The sequence below is a fragment of the Pseudophryne corroboree genome, chromosome 10, assembly GCF_028390025.1.
Source record: "Pseudophryne corroboree isolate aPseCor3 chromosome 10, aPseCor3.hap2, whole genome shotgun sequence".
NCBI lineage: Eukaryota > Metazoa > Chordata > Amphibia > Anura > Myobatrachidae > Pseudophryne > Pseudophryne corroboree.
In genome coordinates, this window is record NC_086453.1 from 232,019,450 (window position 1) to 232,041,666 (window position 22,217).

A 22,217-nucleotide genomic window follows, 5' to 3' on the forward strand; every position below is an offset into this window, starting at 1 on the left:
TGGGTCATAAATATCTTTTATAAGAGCTGTCCTTCGCGATATTAATCACAATTCTAGATGCATACTGGTGTTATTACGGACGCTATGCATCTCATAAGTGATGGGATGTATCGCATCCAAAATGCAATGCCTAGTACATGCTGCCCAGTGTCAGAAAAGTGATGGGCGTTCCTGGGCGGTGACTGGGAGGTGGCTAATAGAGCCCATAGTCAGACAGAGAGGCTGCACTTGTCATAGAGCTGGAACAAGTTTCCATGGTGTGACTGCTGGTGGCGTATAAGGATGCACTAATCAGTATTACAGTGTGTACAGACGCCAAATGTGGGCGTCTCAGACCTTGCACATGTAGCTGTACAGATGTACACAAGGGAAGGCGTTTGTACCAGGATATGCATGAAGTAGCGGACAAGTGACTACCAATAGATAATTCTGCGTGTCACTGAGAATCAGGCCCATAATGTCTCAGTAGAGTAATATAAGGTATGAGAGGAGGCTATTTTAGTTGCTGCCTCAAGTTACGGATTATCTAGGCATGTCACTGTGTGGCCATAACTGTACTGTAAGCACAATCACACTGTTGTTCAGTCTGGTAGATACTAGAGAGAGACAGGCCCTCTCTTCAGCTATTACTGTATACAATGTGCATAGTCTTCATGCATGACTCTATAAATATAACTGGTATACAGTGGGAGAGCAATGAGCTATAGCTCTCTCCATCTGAAAGCATTGAGCGATTACGTTTATGAATTTGCAGTAAGTGTTATATTTAGTGTCCGGATTGATGATGTCACCGGTATGACCGCAGCAATCATACCAATCAGTGTGCAGAATGTGAGAGTGGATGGAGTGTACTATATCACCTGCTTGGTGGCTGCCGGAGTAATAACTGGAGGCTATGAGGCTTTTGGGTGTGGTTCGTTTTATCGACAGTATCTAGGTCGACAATGTTTAGGTCGACCACTATAGGTCGACAGTCACTAGGTCGACATGGATGGAAGGTCGACAGGGTTTCTAGGTCGACATGTGCTAGGTCGACAGGTCTAAAGGTCGACATGAGGATTTTTTTTTTGTGTCGTTTTCTTCGTAGAGTGACCGGGATCCCAAATTAGTGCACCGCGTCCCCTCGCATGGCTCGCTTCGCTCGCCATGCTTCGGGCATGGTGCCTTCGCTTCGCTCAGCACACTTTACCGTTCCAATCGTAGTCCACGTGGATCGTTAAGTATGAAAAAATCCAACAAAAAAAAAAGTGAAAAACTCATGTCGACCTTTAGACCTGTCGACCTAGCACACGTCGACCTAGAAACCCTGTCGACCTTCCATCTATGTCGACCTAGTGACTGTCGACCTATAGTGGTCGACCTAAACATTGTCGACCTAGACACTGTCGATCTTCAGACCGGATCCCGAGGCTTTTATTGTCCCAGATACATAAACAATAGCGGCTGCAGAAAGTTGGCACATGAGGAATGAGATGATACCTATTTGGGGAGCCTATTTGAATTTCCAATGTTGTTCAGCAATTTTCTTGGCTATTTCTGAGAATCTTCAGGAAGTTTGTCATAAACTCCTGGCTGGAACACTGTACTATAACAGCGCACTGCTGATTGCTCTGCCACTCACTAGCGGAGTCTTGTAGAATTATTTATCTTGGCTTCTTTATTTAGGGTGGCAGAACGGACTTCTGTGTCCAGCGGCCTCAAAGGTTGCATTCGCCTTCTGGATGTGAACAATCAAGTGTACAACTTACAGGAGGGAGGAGCAGATGTATTTTATGGAAGTGGCGTTGGTGAATGTGGGAACAATCCATGCCAGCCCAACCCTTGTCACAATGGGGCCGTGTGCCAAGTAAAAGAAGCAGAAATGTTCCACTGCCAGTGTCTAAATGGCTACACAGGTAGGTCTTTAGTAGCTATAGCAAAGCATTGATAAATTGTGTACTATATTTACAATAGGAATAGTGCTGATAAAACTAGATAGTTGTTTAATGTTTATCTATTGTCATATTTGTCACTGACTTCAGGTCCTACCTGTGCGGATGAGCGCAACCCATGTGACCCCAACCCCTGTCATGTCTCAGCAACTTGTCTGGTGCTACCCGAAGGTGGAGCCAAGTGCGAGTGCCCAATGGGCAGAGAGGGAGAGTTCTGTGAGAAAGGTAAGCGACAAGTTACTGACATGCTCACAGATTTTCATTTCAGTCAGGGTCCATATTTGTATGATGAGTAGAATCATTACTGGCTTGGAGACACAGTAGCCGCATGTCTTTATGGGATTTCCCTTGTTGTTCTTGTAAAAGGATGGAGTGGCTCTTGATTTCATTCGTTGGGGAGAAATCTAGGGTCCTAAGTCAGACCTGATTGCTCCTCTGTGAGTTTGTGATCAGATAGTGGTCGCCCAGACAGCGTTAATACCCGCCTCACGTAAGTCTGCGTACACCGTGCAAAAAACTTTGTAAACGCCAGTCAGCTGCAAATCTGTTCGCAACTCATTCGCCATTGAATGTTTTTTCCAGTCTGTGTGTAGCTCAGGGCCTACTCCTACAGTGCCATAGAAACAGGCTGTTTGGGGCCGGAGCTGACGTCACACACCCTCCCTGAAAACGGGCAATTACCACCCCCAAATGTCCGCTTCCTGTCAATCAACTTGCGTACGCCTAGCGATCAAAAAGGATGCTGGATTCTTTCACAGTTTGGCCTCGCGCGTGCGCAGTACGATTGGCAGGCATGCGCAGCCAATTGATAATCATCTGCCTTGCAAATTCTCACAACAGTGATCAGGTCTGAAGTAGGACCTATGTCTTCAAGCTATTAAATGCTGCACGTCCTACTTGCAGTATCATCATATTGTAAAGCAAAGGGTTGTGCAAGAAGGTTTTAGGGCTAAAAGGCAGCAGTGCTTAATTACAGGATTCTCTTGTTTCTTGTCTCTCAACACAGTTAGCGACCAGGATCTGAATTTGCCCTTTTTGCCTCATTTTAATGGCTACTCTTACCTGGAACTGAAAGGTCTCCAGACGTTTGTCACTGACATCACGTAAGTGTACTGCAAGGGGGAGGGGGGATTTACAGACATTAAATAATGTGAGCAATGTAGTTCAGATGTTCCGACTGAATAAAGAGTCATTTTGTTGTGAACAAATAATAGTTTTCTTTAGACAATAGTGTACAGTATGAGGTATAACCTTTCTTGTTCAGTTGAAGCTGCTTTGGACACTAGGGGTATATTTACTAAAGTGTGGGTTTATGAATGGGGAGATGTAGCACCTTTTAGAAGATAGCTAGAATCGGACAGGTTGCTATGGGCAACATCTCGGCTTCTATAAATTCAAACATTAGTAAGTATACCCTGGGTTCCTCTGAAGTCTATGGCAAATAATACATTACTACACAATGGCAGTTCCTATTCAAATGAATACATGTAAAATTGCAGAGAAATAAGTGTCTGTGTGTTGTAATATAAATAAACCATGCAAACTAATTCACTCAGAGGCATTTGATATGTAAGGAAGTTAGCTATGGAATACTAATTCTCACAAAATAATGATATTTGATTAAAATGCAGTAAAGTATTATAAAACACAACCAAAATTATTTGTAGGAGTCATTTTGTGGTTAAACTTAATATTCATTAGAATATAGTCCAACGATTTGCTAGGAAACAGTGACAAAGTGCCCCAGTGATATTTTTGGCTGTTAGGTCCTTCTCATAATCTTTGGTCAGGTACACAAAATGGCTGCTTCCCTTGGGAGTAAGAAATGGTCACTGCTTGACCTAGATTAGGCTGAGTGACAGTTTATGGACAAAGGTTCACATTTCAATTAATAATGTAGATTTTATTCTAGTCCCCATCTTATCACTGTACAAAATAGTTTAAACAGAGCATCACGGACTTAGAACCCCATATGTCTAATGTCTCAGTGTAGACATCTTTATTGTGGTTTTAGGTTATTTCAATAATATTTTCTGTGTTGTTCTTCAGGGATAAACTTGCCGTGGAGGTAGTGTTCCTTACCAGCAGCCCCAACGGACTTCTCTTCTATAATGGGCAGAAAACTGATGGAAAGGGGGACTTTGTGTCTTTGGCCTTACACGATGGACATCTGGAATACAGATATGATCTAGGGAAAGGAGCAGCTGTCATTAAGTATGTTATAGAGGATATGTACAGTAGATTCTTGTCCCTACTACAAAGACCCCACAGAACTGATGAGGCTTTTCTTTAGTTTTCCATAATGCCTCTATTATTACTGTTGTTGTTGTTGTTGTTGTTGTTGTTGTTATTATTAATATGGAGAGTTGTCTTTCAAGATTAAGAAACAGAACAGTAACATTCCTGACTTGCTTCAGAAATTGGGGGGGAGAATGGGGTGGGGGGAAAAGCACAGCCAAAACAATTGCTAAACACAATCATTTAAATTATTATAATCTAGTGTTCATTAGGACAAAAAGAACGTAAGTAATTATAAATGGAGCACATTGTCGGAGACGTTTTTTGCGCCTGATAATAATCTTACATTATGTTCAATATGCAAACAGTTCTTGAATATAATAATTCATTCACCCTGAGAAGCCTGACTGACGTGGGAGGGACATACTGACAGATTTTCTTTATTATATTACTCTACGTTTTCTAAAGGAACGTGGTCATAAATGCAATTTAACATTCAGACAGCATGCACGTATTCTGGCTTTGACAAGGTAACTCCAGGTGGGGGGAGACTTTAGGGACAGTATGAGGGCTGAAAGTAGAGGGTTTGGAAGTTTTAAAGATGAACAGGAGAAAGTTAGTGAAAGCGGTTTGACGTCATAGTTCAGTCAGCGCCAGTGTGTTAAGTGTAAGTCACTAAATTCTGAGCATTTTATGTTTATAGTGACTCACTGATAATAGTGCATATAATAATGTTATTATGCTAAGCCTTTTTTGTTCACAGCGGTACATAACAAACTGAGGGAGGTCTATTGTCATTGTAAATTTAGCCAGCAAAAACCGAGCACAAAGTAAACTACAGTATTTCCTTCAAAATAATGTGGCCATTTAAACATTTTCACTTCTTTTATGTACGTTGAATATCAGTGGAGCTGCTAAAAACATCTTTTTGGAAGCTATAACTGTTTTATAATATATTTAGGGGATTTTTCAAATAGCAGCCAAAAGCCCTATTAAGCTGTGAGAGAGAATATTTTGTGGAGTCTGTTTATCAGGAAAGCCATGCTCCGCTCCACAGCAACACCGGTCAGCAGGTGTCAAGCATAGACTTACCGTATTGCCGGCCAATCCGGGGTCCCTACTGCGGATTAGTGACCCAGAATTTATGGGTCACGCGTCAAGGTACAGATTTGTTAAATATAAAAAAAATGTTTTTTAAATAAATTGTAAACAAATGAACAAGAAAAAACATATTTGAATACATCTGTAAGACGAAAAACATTGTTTATTTGAATAATAAAGCATTTTTATTGTATTTGTTATCTCCGTCTTGGTAACAGCACAGATGGTGGTACAGGTACCTCTGCTGTCCTCCTAACATATGTGGTAAATGCTGCAGTTTCCACATACTTAGCCGGATTTAGGGAATTTATCACTGATAAATAGAGCCCTTAGTATGAGTGAACCGAGATGTTAAGTGAAGCAATATGGCGGTTCTTTGCACCTTTATGGGGTGTGAGAATAATAATGAGAGCATGCCACCTGCGCTATATATATATATAAAATGTGCTCTTTATCTGTGTGTGAGGTTATTACAATCGTTTTTTGGATTACACTTTCTGCAGTCGGGTTTCTAGTGCCTGTTATGCCAATCCTCTACTGCAGCATACAGCATATAACTAACATGGTAATTGTATGCTTATTCTAGGAGCAAGGAGAAAATTCCCCTGAACACCTGGGTTAGTGTCACTGTGGAACGCAGTGGGAGGAAAGGCCTGATGCGTATTAACAACAAGGAGCAGGTCACAGGAGAGTCACCGGTAAGACCTGAGATGAGGCAGCGGGTAAACATTACATGCACAGAATATAGGATGTGTGACATGACTGTCACATGACAGAACACGGGTGAATCATGGTGATTGCTGGACAATATAAACTGCACCTTCTGTGTATTGTGACTCACATTTACCGTTTCTGAAAAGGATAAAAATGTGTTAATGTTGCTTTTCACATAAGGACACAACTCCCTGCAGCCATGATGTGCAGTTTGTAATTGGATTAGTGGCCTTAAATGCTGTTTGCAGATATACTTTGTCCCTTTTATGTACAGATTGTACGACTTCAAGGAAAACGTCATTCCTTCTGCATATTTCGTACAGTAATTTGTGTATTTGCTGCGTAGGAGTAGAAATGACACAATCTGCTCCATTTCTGGCCACTGACGCATTGCATTGTGTATTTTATTGTGTATTAATGTAAACAACTATCCAACCATCTAGCAATCCTGCCTCCTATGTAATCTTATATAACCAGAAATGCACACTCAGGCCATGCTGTACTATGATTGGTCGGCTTTCGGGATCCTGGCACCCAGCAATGCCGGCAGCGGGCGAGCGCAAAAGAGCCCCTTTGCTCACCACGCTGCGGGCACGGTGGCTTGCTATTTATTCTCCCTCCAGGGGTATCGTGGACACCCCAAGAGGGAGAATAGATGTTGGTTTCCCGGTACCGGTATGCTACAGCCGGTATATCGAGTGTCACCCCTCCTGCACCAGTCATTCCCAGCCAGTGTGTCAGCAGTCTGATGTGTCCTAGGGGTGACGTGTGAGAGAGCTTCCTAATGTGTGAACAGGTGTTGCTGGGATCTAAATGACTGACATAATATTACTACTGTAGTATCTGCTTTATGTTCATCCTTATCCTGGAACGATGTATTGCAGTGTTTAGGTTTTATTTTTTCCTAGGGCAAAAATAGAAAGTGTTTACAGCTGGGATCACTTCTGTACAAACATTTTACACTTTATTGGGCGGATATAAAGTTGGAAGTGTCTATATTTTGCGTAAATTAAGCATTTTCTTAGTGTGCTTGCTCATAAGAAATACCATGCCATCTGTATGCAGTACTTAAGCAAGCGTTTGTGCAAATAAGACTCATGCAGCCCATAACAAAGAGTGCGCCTGTTTTGAAGCGTATATTTTCTGGGTGCATGATTCCTGGCACAAAATATGCACTGATGACAATTACGCTTGGCAACTGCTTCTGATTGGCTGCGCACATCTTGATCCCTCCCTCTCACTGATACCATATTAATATCAGTGCTCATGTTATTAGAAGGGATAATATATGTGTGCAGACGTGCTAAAAATGTAAAGACGTGAAATAAATATACTTTTATTTATATATTTTACATATTGTTTATAAGTAAAAAGAAAAACAGATAATAGTCTGGCAGGTTTAATAGACCAAGCAGTTGTGGTGTGTGACTAATAAAACCAGTAAAGACACATAACAGATACTGTAGCAATGGTGACTGTTCATTAAAGTGGTATTTTGTGTACTGTAACTTTAGCATTGTACTATCAGTCTCCTGCACGCTGCGCAAACTGTGTAGTCTCTGAGCACGTAATATGTCTGCATTTCCTACGTGAAAGAAGACCTACTCTACATGGGATCCTGTAACTCTTTGTACGACAGCTGAATTTTTGGTCCAATTTAATATGTTGTGCTGAAATGCAGAATTTGTTATTGGCGGTGGACCATTTTTCAGTTCTGGCCGATCCCCCCAAATACCTCCATCAGACGATGTTAACTGGCTTCAACATCTATCAGTTCAAAACAGGGAAATGGTATCACCAGGGGGCAGCACAAGACTGATAGGTCACATATTAGAGGGACCTGCCAGTGCACAAGGACACTGCACCGCCATGATATATTAGCTCATCATAGTAAACTCAAACCCAAACTAAATTATAACTGTACTATAAGACAACGAATCTGTTCCACTCGTTAAATCAGAATCTTAAAATTGAAGAAAAGCGATATTGTCACTGCTGTGTATTTGTCTTACAGGATAATGGTACTATTAAGCGTTTGTAATAATTATTGTAATTGTTGGCATTACCAGTAAGTTACTGTGCAGTTACACGCCTTTCTTTTTAGGACCAAGGTGGCGCTGTTTCCTTTGCTTCAGTATCCTAGATTTAAAATTTATTTTTCAGGAACCATTTATATTCAGTATATTATGAGATAGGGCACAAAAACTTGTGATGTTTCTCCCCATCTGCAGTTTAATAAAAAATGGGATAAGACACTATGGGGGAGATTTATCAAAACTTGGTGAGAGAGAGTGGAGAAAGAAAAAGTACCAACCAATCAGCTCCTACTTGTCATTTTTCAAACACAGCCTATAATATGGAAGTTAGGAGCTGGTTGGTTAGTACTCTCTCTCTCTCCAAGGCTTAATAAATAGACTGCATAGGGGGGTATCCAATTTGCCATGATAATGAGATCCGCAATTGCGGCTAAGGTTATCGCACCTATCTCCCAAAAAATCAGCTTATCGCAGCCTGCACGCTCCCGTTTATCGCAGCTATCCTGTTCCAAAATGGCGATAACGTGATTCACGCAATAATTCTAGCTGGCAATACCACAGAGAAGTGTAGGAGAAAATGGGGAAATCTGCCTGTTTTTTGGTCATGTTATGCAAAAAACGACACCAAAAACAGTCACAAATGTCAAGTTGACCTTTTCATGTGGCGACATGCCACATGTCAACCATTTCACTGTGTCGACCTATTGACAGTCTACCTTAACTAGGTTGACCCTTTGTACCATAACCGATGGCTTTGTATGAAAGCTGGTGCACGGAAAAAATGTGCTATAAACCATAGTAACTGTCATTTCTGCTGCGGGGTACACTGGGCTCCACAAGTCTGGACAATGGGGTGTCGAGTAGGATCTTGATCCGAGGCGCCAACAGACTCAAAGCTTTGACTGTTCCCAGAATGCACAGCGCCGCCTCCTATATCACCCCGCCTCCCAGCACAGGAGCTCAGTTTTGTAAGTTGGTGCTGCAGTAAGCAGGCACTTAACAGAGGGGCTGCTCCATGCAGCCCTAAGAAAAGCTTTTTTCTGAAGAAAAAGTGAAGACTTCAGGGTAGCAGCGGTGGTAAATGTCTAGTGACATTCTCTGCTGCAGCTCCAGCTCTCCCCAGTGGCGCTGTACACTCCCGAGTCCTGGTTGCCGGGTACCTACAGCGAAAGCTCCGGTTTTACTTCACGTTAGGCACACACGGCTGGGGCTCTCCAGGATCGTGTGGCCGCGCTTCGGGAGGTGGTAAGTGGGTCCTGCTCGCGGGACCCGGTCTTTATCGCGATCCGGCGTGGTCAGTGGGAGGCGGGCCGCGCGCGCTGGCGGTGGACACTGTGGCAGTACAGGCGATCCCGCTAGATCACCAGGGCATGGGCGCAGGTCAGGTTTTCTCTCAAAACCGATTTTAATATCGCCCACAGTACCCGGTGGTTTTGCCAGCAAGGGGGCTAAGGCTTAGACCTGAAGCCCCTCCCCCAGCCCCAGGGCGCCATTTCTAGCAAGTGTTCCTGCCCTGGAGCTGCGTCTTTTCCTCACTCCCTGTCGGTTTCTGTGGCGCCATTAATCCTCTGTGATTTAGTCACCATATCTCTCCTTTATCTCTGCTGGTGCTGACTACACTGCGCAGGGGTTTGGGTTTAGAGATATAGGGGATCATTCCAAGTTGTTCGCTCGCTAGCTGATTTTAGCAGCATTGCACACGCTAGGCCGCCGCCCTCTGGGAGTGTATCTTAGCATAGCAGAATTGCGAACGAAAGATTAGCAGAATTGCGAATAGAAAATTCTAAGCAGTTTCTGAGTAGCTCGAGACTTACTCCTACACTGCAATCAGCTCAGACCATTTCGTTCCTGGTTTGACGTCACAAACACGCCCTTCGTTTGGCCAGCCACTCCCCCGTTTCTCCAGACACTCCCGCGTTTTTCCCTGACACGCCTGCGTTTTTTAGCCAACGCCGGGAAAACGCTGAGTTACCCCCCAGAAACGCCCCTTTCCTGTCAATCATTTACCAAACACCAGTGCAACCGAAAAGCGCCGCAGAAGCCACAGCAAAACAGCTAAGTTTTTAGTAAAATAACTAAGCGCATGCGCTCTGCGTACCTTGCGCATGCGCAGTAAGCGACTAATCGCAATATAGCGAAAATCGGCAACGAGCGAACAACTCGGAATGAACCCCATAGTGCTGCTAATAATTGTACTGTGTTACCTCATACTGCAAATTATATCATGTCTGCTTCTGAGGGTAACGGTTCTGGGGCTGAGCACGCTGCTGGGGTTGCTGCAGCCACAGACCCATATGAGGAGAATATAGCAGCTGTGGGCTCTGGTTCTGTGGGCTCTTTGCCCCCCAGTGGGACTGTGGCAACGGAGGCGCACACTGACCCCTCCGTGGGCCGCTTTTTCCACGCTTCTGCATACGCTAGTTCACAAACTAACACCCCCTATGGGACCCCCTATGCCGGTACAACCGTATGTGGTCCCTGCAGCTAACCCGCCGTGGGCGGACGATTTATCTGCTCAATTAAAGAAGTTGAACCAGTCCTTGACTACTAAAAAGTCTGACCAACGCTCGCCTAAGTCCAAGAGGTCCTCTAAGCGAGCGCTTGTCTCCTCACAATCCACTGCTGTCACTGACACCTCGTCTGATGAAGACAGCACATACACTGACCCCACAGGTTCTGACTCTGATACGGCTGATGGGGAGGGTAGTTCACATGTGGATGTTCCTGATCTTTTGGAGGCTATTAAATTAATTCTGCAGATTACGGATGATTCCGAGCCATCCGTTCCTCCTAAGAAACCAGATAGGTTCAAGTGTCAGAAGGTGATTAAACAAGTTTTACCTCACTCTGACCACCTAGTGGATATACGTCAGGAACCCTGGGAAAGCCCGGGTACGAAGTTTGTGCCTCAAAAGAAGATGCTGGCTCGCTATCCCCTCGCGCCAGAGCTGTCTAAGAATTGGGAAACGCCTCCTCCAGTAGACTCACATGTGGCTAGGATAGTGGTTTCCTCAGCTCTACCTGTCACTACCATCACGTCTCTAAAAGAGCCTACAGATAAACGTGTAGAGGGTTGTCTGAAAGCGATTTACACCCTCACGGGTGCTGCACAAAGGCCCACTATTGCAGCTACATGGGCTGCAGAGGCTATTGAAGCATGGGCCTTGGAGTTAGAAGCTGAAATCTCCTCTGACCATCCTAGACAATGCTTGTCATATATTGTCACAGCTTCTCGATATATTAAAGAGGCGGCTTCTGATGCCGGTATCCTAGCAGCCAAGACCTCTACTACGTCAGTCCTGGCTCGCAGGATATTGTGGCTGAGATCCTAGTCTGTGGATCTGGACTCTAGAAAAACCCTGGAGGTACTCCCTTTCAAGGGAGATATTCTGTTTGGGGAGGACTTAAATAAGATAGTGGCTGACTTGGCTACTGCCAAAACTGCCTGTCTGCCTAATACAGCTCCTTCTGTGTCGAAGGCCAAAGGCACGTCCTTTTGCCCCTTTCGTCCTTCAGGTAAAGCACAAGGTCAGGCGTACCATAAGCAGGCCTGCACTTCCAAACCTGGTAAGCCGAAGCCCAAAAGAGCCTGGGTTGCCCGTCAGCCAGCTGCCAAAACCAATAAGCCTGCCGCATGACGGGGCGGGCCTCCCCCTGGGTATACCCAGGAATGGTTGAAGACCACTTCAGATGCCTGGGTACGGGAAGTTGTCACTCAAGGTTACGCCATAGCCTTCAAAAACTGACCCCCTCATCGAGTTTGCCAGACAGACGTCCCGTCGGACCAGACAAAGGTAAACACTCTGCATTCGGTGGTACAGATCCTCCTGGATACAGGAGTCGTAGTACAGGTGCCTCTTGCTCAGAGGGTCCGGGGGTACTATTCTCCGCTGTTTCTAGTCCCGAAACCGAATGGGTCCTCCCGGCCCATTCTCAACCTCAAAGCACTGAACAGGTTTGTGAAGGTTTCCAAGTTCCGTATGGAAACCCTTCGCTCTATAGTTCTGGCCTTGGAACCTGGGGACTACATGGTCTCCCTGGACATACAGGATGCTTACCTGCATATTCCTATAGCAGTGTCACATCAACAATACCTGAGGTTCGCTATTGGCAACCTACATTACCAGTTTGGGGCGTTACCTTTTGGTTTAACAACGGCTCTGCGAGTCTTCACCAATGTTATGACGGTGGTACTCCGCCGTCAAGGGGTCAGGATACTGCCGTATCTGGACGACTTGTTAATCCTGGCAAATTCCCCAGATCTTCTCCTGTGTCATCTGGATATGACGGTCCGGTTTCTACAAGCCCACGGGTGGCTCATCAACTGGAAGAAATCCTCCCTGGTCCCTGCTCAGAGCATGGTGCACCTGGGAGCGCTGTTGGACACTCACAACCAGAGGTTGTTCTTGTCTCAGGAGAAAGTCCTGAAGCTTCAGGACAGGATTCGTTGCTTCCTTTCTCGTCCGCAAGTGTTGATACATTCGGTGATGCAGGTGCTGGGCCTCATGGTGTCAGCATTCGACATGGTGGAGTATGCTCAATTCCATTCTCACCCCCTCCAGAAGCTGATTCTAGCCAAGTGGGATGGCCTGCCTCACCGGATCAGGTCTCAAATGATCTCATTGACTCCGGAGGTCCGTCTGTTGCTGCTCTGGTGGCTCCAGGACCAACAATTGTGCAGGGGCCGTCCCTTCTGGATATCCAACTGGGTTCTGTTGACAACAGATGCCAGTCTAAGAGGTTGGGGCGCGGTGCTGGAGCAGCACTCCTTACAGGGTCGGTGGACCAAGGAGGAATCTCTCCTCTCGATCAACATTCTGGAGTTGCGGGCGGTCTTTAATGCGTTGAACCTGGCCCAGCATTTAATTCAGAACCGTCCTGTTCAAGTACAGTCGGACAGCGCCACCACAGTGGCTTACATAAATCATCAAGGCGGCACTCGAAGCCGTTTGGCAGTGAAGGAAGCCTCACTGATTCTACAGTGGGCAGAACGCCATCTAGCGGCAATATCGGCAATATTCATTCCGGGAGTCCTGAATTGGGAAGCGGACTTTCTCAGTCGTCAGGACGTGCATGCCGGCAAGTGGGGCCTCCATCCAGAAGTGTTTCAACTCCTCGTGGAAAGGTGGGGTCTTCCAAATGTGGATCTGATGGCGTCTCGACACAATCACAAGGTTCCGGTCTTCGGAGCAAGGACAAGGGATCCTCAAGCAGCATTCGTGGATGCGCTTGCAGTGCAGTGGAGGTTTAGGCTGCCGTACATGTTCCCTTCGGTGTCACTCCTGCCCAGGGTAATTCGGAAGTTCAAGCAAGAAAGAGGAACTCTGCTTCTCATAGCTCCGGCGTGGCCCAGACGGCACTGGTTCTCAGACCTGCAAGGCCTATCGTCAGAGCATCCACTTCTACTTCCACAACGCCCAGACCTCCTCGTTCAGGGCCCTTGTGTCTACCAGGACCTAGCCCGGCTATCTTTGACGGCGTGGCTCTTGAAGCTTCCGTCTTGAGGGCTAAGGGTTTTTCTGAAGAGGTCATTAAAACTATGTTGCGGGCCCGGAAACCGGCTCCTGTTCGGATTTACCATAGGGTCTGGCATTCATACTTTGTTTGGTGCGCATCTAACAATTATGACGCTTCCAAGTGTAGTACAGCCAAACTTTTGGCTTTTCTGCAGCAGGGCCTAGATTTAGGCCTGCGTCTGGCCTCCCTCAAGGTTCATATTTCTGCCTTGTCGGTGTGGTTTCAGAGAAAAATTACGACTTTACCTGATGTTCATACTTTCACTCAGGGTGTGTTGCGTATCCAACCTCCCTATGTCCGTCCTGTGGCTCCTTGGGACTTGTCGGTGGTTTTGGAGGCGTTGCAGGAGCCTCCATTTGAACCTCTTGGTTCAGCTGACCTTAAGTGGCTTTCCCTTAAGGTGGTGGTCTTGCTGGCTATTGCCTCTGCTAGAAGAGTGCCGGATCTGGGTGCCTTGTCTTGTAGTTCCCCATATCTGATTTTTCACCGTGACCGGGCGGTTCTTAGGACTCGTCCCGGATATTTACCTAAGGTGGTTTCTTCGTTCCACCTTAATCAGAAGATTGTGGTTCCAGCCTTTGTCTCTCCTGATTTGTCTCCCAAAGAGCGGTCTTTGGATGTGGTACGGGCTCTCCGTATCTATGTGAAGAGAACTGCATCTATTCGAAAATCTGATTCTCTCTTTGTTTTGTTTGGATTTCACAAACGTGGCTGGCCTGCTCACAAGCAGACCCTGGCCAGATGGATTAGAATGGTGATTGCACATGCTTATGTGAAGGCTGGTCTGTCAGCTCCTGCTCACATTACGGCCCATTCTACTCGGTCTGTTGGACCTTCTTGGGCGGCCCACCGTGGTGCGACCCTTGATCAATTGTGCAAGGCGGCTACGTGGTCCTCCGGGAAGACGTTCATAAGGTTCTATGCCTTCGATACTGCTGCTTCCCAGGATGCTTCCTTTGGACGCCGGGTTCTTGTGCCCGCTACAGTGCGTCCCCTCCCATAAGGAACTGCTTTAGGACATCCCCATTGTCCAGACTTGTGGAGCTCAGTGTACCCCGCAGCAGAAAACGAGTTTTATGGTAAGAACTTACCTTTGTTAAAACTCTTTCTGCGAGGTACACTGGGCTCCACAAGGTGCCCACCCTGACGCACTTAGCTTCTTTGGGTTGATATGGCATTAGCCACTGACACTTCTCTTGTCGTGAGAGTGTGGTGTATGTGGCTACTAACCGTTGTCGTCTCTTTTCCTGCTACTGCATTGGGCTGGTTAACTTAAACTGAGCTCCTGTGCTGGGAGGCGGGGTGATATAGGAGGCGGCGCTGTGCATTCTGGGAACAGTCAAAGCTTTGAGTCTGTTGGTGCCTCGGATCAAGATCCTACTCTACACCCCATTGTCCAGACTTGTGGAGCACAGTGTACCTCGCAGAAAGAGTTTTAACAAAGGTAAGTTCTTACCATAAAACTTGCTTTTCCAGGAAGAGTTTAGAGAACATATTGCTTACAACACTTCTGCCTGTGCACCATTCACTATAACCTAGGGCATAGGCTATATAGGCAAATGACTAGGGCACCATTGCTCTAGAGTGGTACCCAGCATGCACGGATGCCAGCCTCCACATAACAGTTATGGGACCTCTCTAGATTTTTCAGTATTGTTACAATGCTGAATTAAACACGGACGGCAGCACTCCTGATGGGAGCGGTCACCTCTGCTTGCAACTCCTCTGTGCATCTCTCCACTATGTCAGTACCAGTGAGGAGACGGATGGATGTGACGCCCGCTGACCATGTGACCTCTCCCAGCACCATAATCATGTCAGTGGCAGCTGCCACCATGTATACATTTGTTGCATATTTATGTGAACTGGGACCATCAGCTAAAACCTTGTCCACATTACCAAAGTGGTCAGTGCCGGCTTGGACTAGCACTGTCTCACATGTACACAGTACAACTTCTTTTATTCTCTGTGCCATGTCTGTCCTCATCTTTAGATCCTACATTAAAAATTAAATGTATTTGAAATCCTATAGTGTGTCAGACATTTATACAGTACTTGTCATGCTATAGGCTCTACATCTGCAGCAATGTGACATGCACGTATTTTACTCCTGCATGAATCTGCCCAATAAGTAGCCATTCCCCTGGAAACATCACTATGAGATCCCACCAGATGGCTATTTAAAGCACTGTAATTACCAGATTAGACCACAAATTGACTACATTGCAGGAGAACTGTTAAATAGACATAATCAATAGCACTTTCCTTCTGGCCTAATTACAATCAGAGAGTACATCACAACCCAATCTTTTCCATTGTGTTGAGCCCACAAATCTGTATCACATTGACAGAGAGCCGTCACTGTCTCCGAAGCCCCCTAGAGCTGGTCATCTCATTGAGGTGACAGCGATCTGGGGAAAGTACTGCAAGATGTTTCCATTAATGACATCAGTATGTTAAGAAAAAAGAGCATTTTAATTGACTTCAAATCTCTTTCTAAAGAAAAAAGACAGAACTGGCTTGTAAGTAGTACTTGGCACGGATCCATACAATTAAGAGACGGCCGTCTACATTGTTTGTTTGAGTTGTCTGGGCTTCTAGCAAGGACTGATGCTTTAATTGCCGCACAGTACTCCGCAGGGATTGGTGCACAGAGAGTATGTTTCTAAAGCTTGCTGGTAACTTTGAATTGTGGATGGATGACGTTGGCCGCCCTGCATGCCAGAGCTTTTACAATCCACTGATGACTTCTTTTCTTCCCTTTTTTCCTCTTCTCTCTGTCTCTGCTATTGTTGCGCTCTCTGGCTTTCAGAAATCCCGTAAGGTAAAGATAAGCACGTGTTTCATCCCATATCCCATGTGATTCCCCATTCCAGCCCTTCTATTAATCACTCTTAGACTAGATTACGTATCTGCTTTGGTGTCTGTTGCTCTTTTCCTTTAATGTATTTTTCTTTTTCCATTTTTTCCCCTCCCGCACTGAACGTTTTTTCTCTTCCGAGCATTTTGCAATCATTTCCAGCCATCCATCTCTGTAACTCCAGTGAGCATCAAGTACTAATTAACACAGACCTTTAATCAATGGTAATAGTGCAGGGTGTGTGTTAGGAAGAGAATCTATTGGGACCAGTGCTGAATAAGCAGCTTGTCTGGCTGTAGTTCTATAACAGTGGTTAAGAAGTTAATGTCGGGGATATTTTAAACAATGGGGTTTGAAGGAGAAATATAGATCTATAAGATGATGTGACTATTCTGTTCTATATACTTGTATGGGAATAGAAACACACAACGCTGGTAGATTTGCTTTTTATGAGTGCAAGTTCTGTAATCTATACTGGACCAGCAGAGGGCGCCATAGAAACACTGAAATCTGTAGATTACTACCATGCTGGATTCTCTCCTAAGGGTGAAATTGCATGTTAGTGTCTCATAGCTTCAGAGGGCTCGGGATAAGCACTGCAGGAATACATTATAAATACATTAAAACTTTTTTTTCTTTCTTCTCCCCCATTTCATCCTGGCAGGAACAGAGTCCCCTATAGCAAGTTGATGTTAGAGATGAGGCTGTTACAGACTTACTCAGTTGACTAGAAGGAGTCTTGTAGTGTAGTACAGTGGCTGGAGTGATGAGCTGGGCTCCGGAATCTCAGGTCTAGTGTTAGCAGGTGTAGTGTTAGCACAGTAATATAGACTGTTAGTGGGTAGTAAACTGTGTACAAATGTACAGTAGGAGTACCACCCATCTTTTCATTCCATGTCTGTGTCCATTGTGTAACATGTTTTTCCCCCCTTTCTCCAGGCACCACACACTGCTCTCAACCTGAAGGAGTCTCTCTATGTGGGTGGATCACCAGACTTTAGCAAATTGGCTCGAGCAGCAGCCATTTCCACCAGCTTTGAAGGCTCTATCCAGAAGGTAAGACGTCAGTGGACATACTGTATGGATGAGGCCATATTCAGCAGCCTTATAGGAATAATACATTTCGCTATGGCCCCAGCTGTTACTTGTAGGTGGTGTGGTGCCATTCCCGTACTCCTTCCCATAACCATCCACTGTGGATGCTGTGCTTCCATATTGTCCCGTTGTAAACCCTGATCTTGTATAGTCACTCATCCCCATTTCTCTAACGTCCTAGTGGATGCTGGGGACTCCGTCAGGACCATGGGGAATAGCGGCTCCGCAGGAGACAGGGCACAAAAGCAAGCTTTTAGGATCACATGGTGTGTACTGGCTCCTCCCCCTATGACCCTCCTCCAAGCCTCAGTTAGGTTTTTGTGCCCGGCCGAGAAGGGTGCAATCTAGGTGGCTCTCTTAAAGAGTTGCTTAGAAAAGGTTTTTAGGTTCTTTATTTTCAGTGAGTCCTGCTGGCAACAGGCTCACTGCATCGAGGGACTTAGGGGAGAGATTTTCAACTCACCTGCGTGCAGGATGGATTGGATTCTTAGGCTACTGGACATAGCTCCAGAGGGAGTCGGAACACAGGGCTCGCCCTGGGGTTCGTCCCGGAGCCGCGCCGCCGACCCCCCTTGCAGATGCTGAAGATGAAGAGGTCCGGAACCAGGCGGCAGAAGACTCTCAGTCTTCATCAGGTAGCGCACAGCACTGCAGCTGTGCGCCATTGTTGTCAGCACACTTCACACAGCGGTCACGGAGGGTGCAGGGCGCTGGGGGGGGCGCCCTGGGCAGCAATGTATAATACCTGTATGGCGAAAAATACATCACATATAGCCCTTGAGGCTATATGGATGTATTTAACCCCTGCCAGATATCTAAAACTCTGGAGAAGAAGCCCGCCGAAAAGGGGGCGGGGCCTATTCTCCTCAGCACACAGCGCCATTTTCCCTCACAGAAAGGCTGGTGGGAAGGCTCCCATGATCTCCCCTGCACTGCACTACAGAAACAGGGTTAAAACAGAGAGGGGGGGCACTGATTTGGCGATATGTATATATATTAAAATGCTATAAAAGGAACACTTATATAAAGGTTGTCCCTGGATAATTATAGCGTTTTGGTGTGTGCTGGCAAACTCTCCCTCTGTCTCCCCAAAGGGCTAGTGGGTCCTGTCCTCTATCAGAGCATTCCCTATGTGTGTGCTGTATGTCGGTACGTGTGTGTCGACATGTATGAGGAAAATATTGGTGAGGAGGCGGAGCAAATTGCCTGTAATGGTGATGTCACTCTCTAGGGAGTCGACACCGGAATGGATGGCTTATTTATGGAAATTACGTGACAATGTCAACACGCTGCAAGCCGGTTGACGACATGAGAGGGCCGGCGAACAAATTAGTATCTGTCCAGGCGTCTCAAACACCGTCAGGGGCTGTAAAATGCCCATTTACCTCAGTCGGTCGACACAGACCCAGACACGGACACTGATTTCAGTGTCGACGGTGAAGAAACAAACGTATTTTCTTTTAGGGCCACACGTTAAGGGCAATGAAGGAGGTGTTACATATTTCTGATACTCCAAGTACCACAAAAAAGGGTATTATGTGTGAGGTGAAAAAACTACCTTTAGTTTTTCCTGAATCAGATAAATTAAATGAAGTGTGTGATGATGCGTGGGTTTCCCCCGATAGAAAATTATTGGCGGTATACCCTTTCCCGCCAGAAGTTAAGGCGCGGTGGGAAACACCCCTCAGGGTGGATAAGGCGCTCACACGCTTATCAGAACAAGTGGCGGTACCATCTACGGATAGGGCCGTACTTAAGGAGCCAGCTGATAGGAGGCTGAAAAATATCCTAAAAAGTATACACACACATGCTGGTGTTATACTGCGACCAGCGATCGCCTCAGCCTGGATGTGCAGAGCTGAGGTGGCTTGGTCGGATTCCCTGACTAAAAATATTGATACCTTTGACAGGGACAGTATTTTATTGACTATAGAGCATTTAAAGGATGCATTTCTATATATGCGAGATGCGCAGAGGGATATTTGCACTCTGGCATCAAGAGTAAATGCGATGTCCATATCTGCAAGAAGATGTTTATGGACACGACAGTGGTCAGGTGATGCAGATTCCAAACGGCACAAAGATGTATTGCCGTATAAAGGGGAGGAGTTATTTGGGGTCGGTCCATGGGACCTGGTGGCCAGGGCAACTGCTGGAAAATCCACCGTTTTTTACCCTAAGTCACATCTCTGCAGAAAAAGACACCGTCTTTTCAGCCTCAGTCCTTTCGTCCCTATAAGAGTCATATCTGCCCAGGGATAGAGGAAAGGGAAGAAGACTGCAGCAGGCAGCCCATTCCCAGGAACAGAAGCCCTCCACCGCTTCTACCAAGTTCTCAGCATGACGCTGGGACCGTACAGGACCCCTGGATCCTACAAGTAGTATCCAAGGGGTACAGATTGGAATGTCGAGAGGTTTCCCCCCTCGCAGGTTCCTGTAGTCTGCTGTACCAATGTCTCCCTCCGACAGGGAGGCAGTATTGAAAACAATTCACAAGCTGTATTCCCAGCAGGTGATAATAAAATTACCCCTCCGACAACAAGGAAAGGGGTATTACTCCACACTATATGGTGGTACTGAAGGCTAGGTGAGACCTATTCTAAATCTGAAAAATTTGAACACTTGCAAGGGTTCAAATCCAGATGGAGTCACTCAGAGCAGTGATAGCAAAGAACAAGGGGACTATATGGTGTCCCGGGACATCAGGGATGCTTACCTCCATGTCCCAAAATTTGCCTTTTCTCACCAAGGGTACCTCAGGTTCGTGGTACAGAACTGTCACTATCAGTTTCAAGACGATGCCGTTGGATTGTCCAAGGCACCCCGGGTCCTTACCAAGGTAATGACCGAAAGGAGGATTCGTCTTCAAAGGACGACCTCCTGATAAGAACAAGGTCCAGAGAACAGTTGGAGGTCGGAGTAGCACTATCTCAAGTAGTTCTACGACAGCACGGGTGGATTCTAAATATTCCAAAACCGCAGTTGTTCCGACGACACGTCTGCTGGTCCTAGGGATGATTCTGGACACAGTCCAGGAAAAGGTGTTTCTCCCAGAGGAGAAAGCCAGGGAGTTATCCGAGCTAATCGGGATCCTCCTAAAACCAGGAAAAGTATCAGTGCATCATTGCACAAGAGTCCTGGTAAAAATGGTGGTTTATTACGAAGCGCTTCCATTCGGCAGATTTCACGCAAGAACTCTTCAGTGGGATCTGCTGGACAAATGGTCCGGATCGCATCTTCAGATGCATCAGCGGATAACCCTATATCCAAGGACAAGGGTGTCTCTCCTGTGGTGATTACAGAGTGCTCATCTTCTAGAGGGCCGCAGATTCGGCATTCAGGATTGGATGCTGGTGACCACGGAGGCCAGCCTGAGAGGCTGGGGAGCAGTCACACAAGGAGTGTGATCAAGTCTGGAGAATTCTCTCCACATAAATATACTGGAGCTAAGAGCAAATTTATAATGCTCTAAGCTTAGCAAGACCTCTGCTTCAAGGTCAGCCGGTATTGATCCAGTGGGATAACATCACGGCAGTTGCCCACGTAAACAGAAAGGGCGGCACAAGAAGCAGGAGGGCAGTGGCAAAACTGCAAGGATTTTTCGCTAGGCGGAAAATCATGTGATAGCACTGTCAGCAGTGTTCATTCCGGGAGTGGACGACTGGGAAGCAGACTTCCTCAGCAGGCACGACCTCCACCCGGGAGAGTGGGAACTTCATCGGGAAGTTTTCCGCATGATTGTGAACCGTTGGGAAAGACCAAAGGTGGACATGATGGAGTCCCGCCCGAACAAAAAATGGGACAGGTATTGCGCCAGGTCACGAGACCTTCAGGCGATAGCTGTGGACGTCCTGGTAACACCGTGGGTGTAACAGTCGGTGTATGTGTTCCCTCCTCTGCTTCTCATAACCAAGGTATTGAGAATTATAAGACATAGAGGAGTAAGAACTATACTCGTGGCTCCGGATTGGCCAAGAGGGACTTGGTAACCGGAACTTCAAGAGATGCTCACAGAGGACTAATGGCCTCGGGAGCTAAGAAGGGATTTGCTTTCAGCAAGTACCATGTCTGTTCCAAGAGGAACCGTGGCATCGGCCTTTAAGAAAGGACCTGCTCCAGCAGGGACCTTGTCTGTTCCAAGACTTACCGCGACTGTGTTTGACGGCATGGCGGTTTGAACGCCGGATCCTAAGGGAAAAGGCATTCCGGAAGAGGTCATACCTACCCTGGTCAAAGCCAGGAAGGAGGTGACCGCACAACGTTATCACCACATGTGGTAAAAATATGTTGCGTGGGTGAGGCCAGGAAGGCCCCACGTAAAAATTTCAACTAGGTCGATTTCTGCACTTCCTGCAAACAGGAGTGTCTATGAGCCTCAAATTGGGGTCCATTAAGGTTCAAGTTTCGGCCCTATAGATTTTCTTCCAGAAAGAATTGGCTTCAGTTCCTGAAGTCCAGACGTTTGTCAAGGGAGTATTGCATATACAGCCCTTGTGTGCCTCCAGTGGCACCGTGGGATCTCAACGTAGTGTTGGGATTCCTCAAATCATATTGGTTTGAACCACTCAAATCTGTGGATTTGAAATATCTCACATGGAAAGTGACCATGCTGTTGGCCCTGGCCTCGGCCAGGCGATTGTCAAAATTGGCGGCTTTGTCTTACAAAAGCCCATATTTGATTTTCCATTCGGACAGGGCAGAACTGCGGACTCGTCCCCAGTTTCT

General features: G+C 46.3%; 1 protein-coding gene across 8 annotated transcripts in view; it reads left to right on the forward strand.

Moving 5' to 3' along the window:
• AGRN (agrin) overlaps positions 1–22,217 on the forward strand; it is a 709,575-nt gene that overhangs the window by 641,592 nt on the left and 45,766 nt on the right. For all 8 annotated transcript variants that reach the window (XM_063943138.1, XM_063943142.1, XM_063943139.1 and 5 more), the window contains 6 exons: positions 1,666–1,895; positions 2,022–2,156; positions 2,938–3,034; positions 3,981–4,145; positions 5,857–5,968; positions 17,337–17,453. In XM_063943138.1, the coding sequence (XP_063799208.1) occupies positions 1,666–1,895; positions 2,022–2,156; positions 2,938–3,034; positions 3,981–4,145; positions 5,857–5,968; positions 17,337–17,453 (856 nt within the window). The remainder of the gene's footprint in view (positions 1–1,665; positions 1,896–2,021; positions 2,157–2,937; positions 3,035–3,980; positions 4,146–5,856; positions 5,969–17,336; positions 17,454–22,217) is intronic.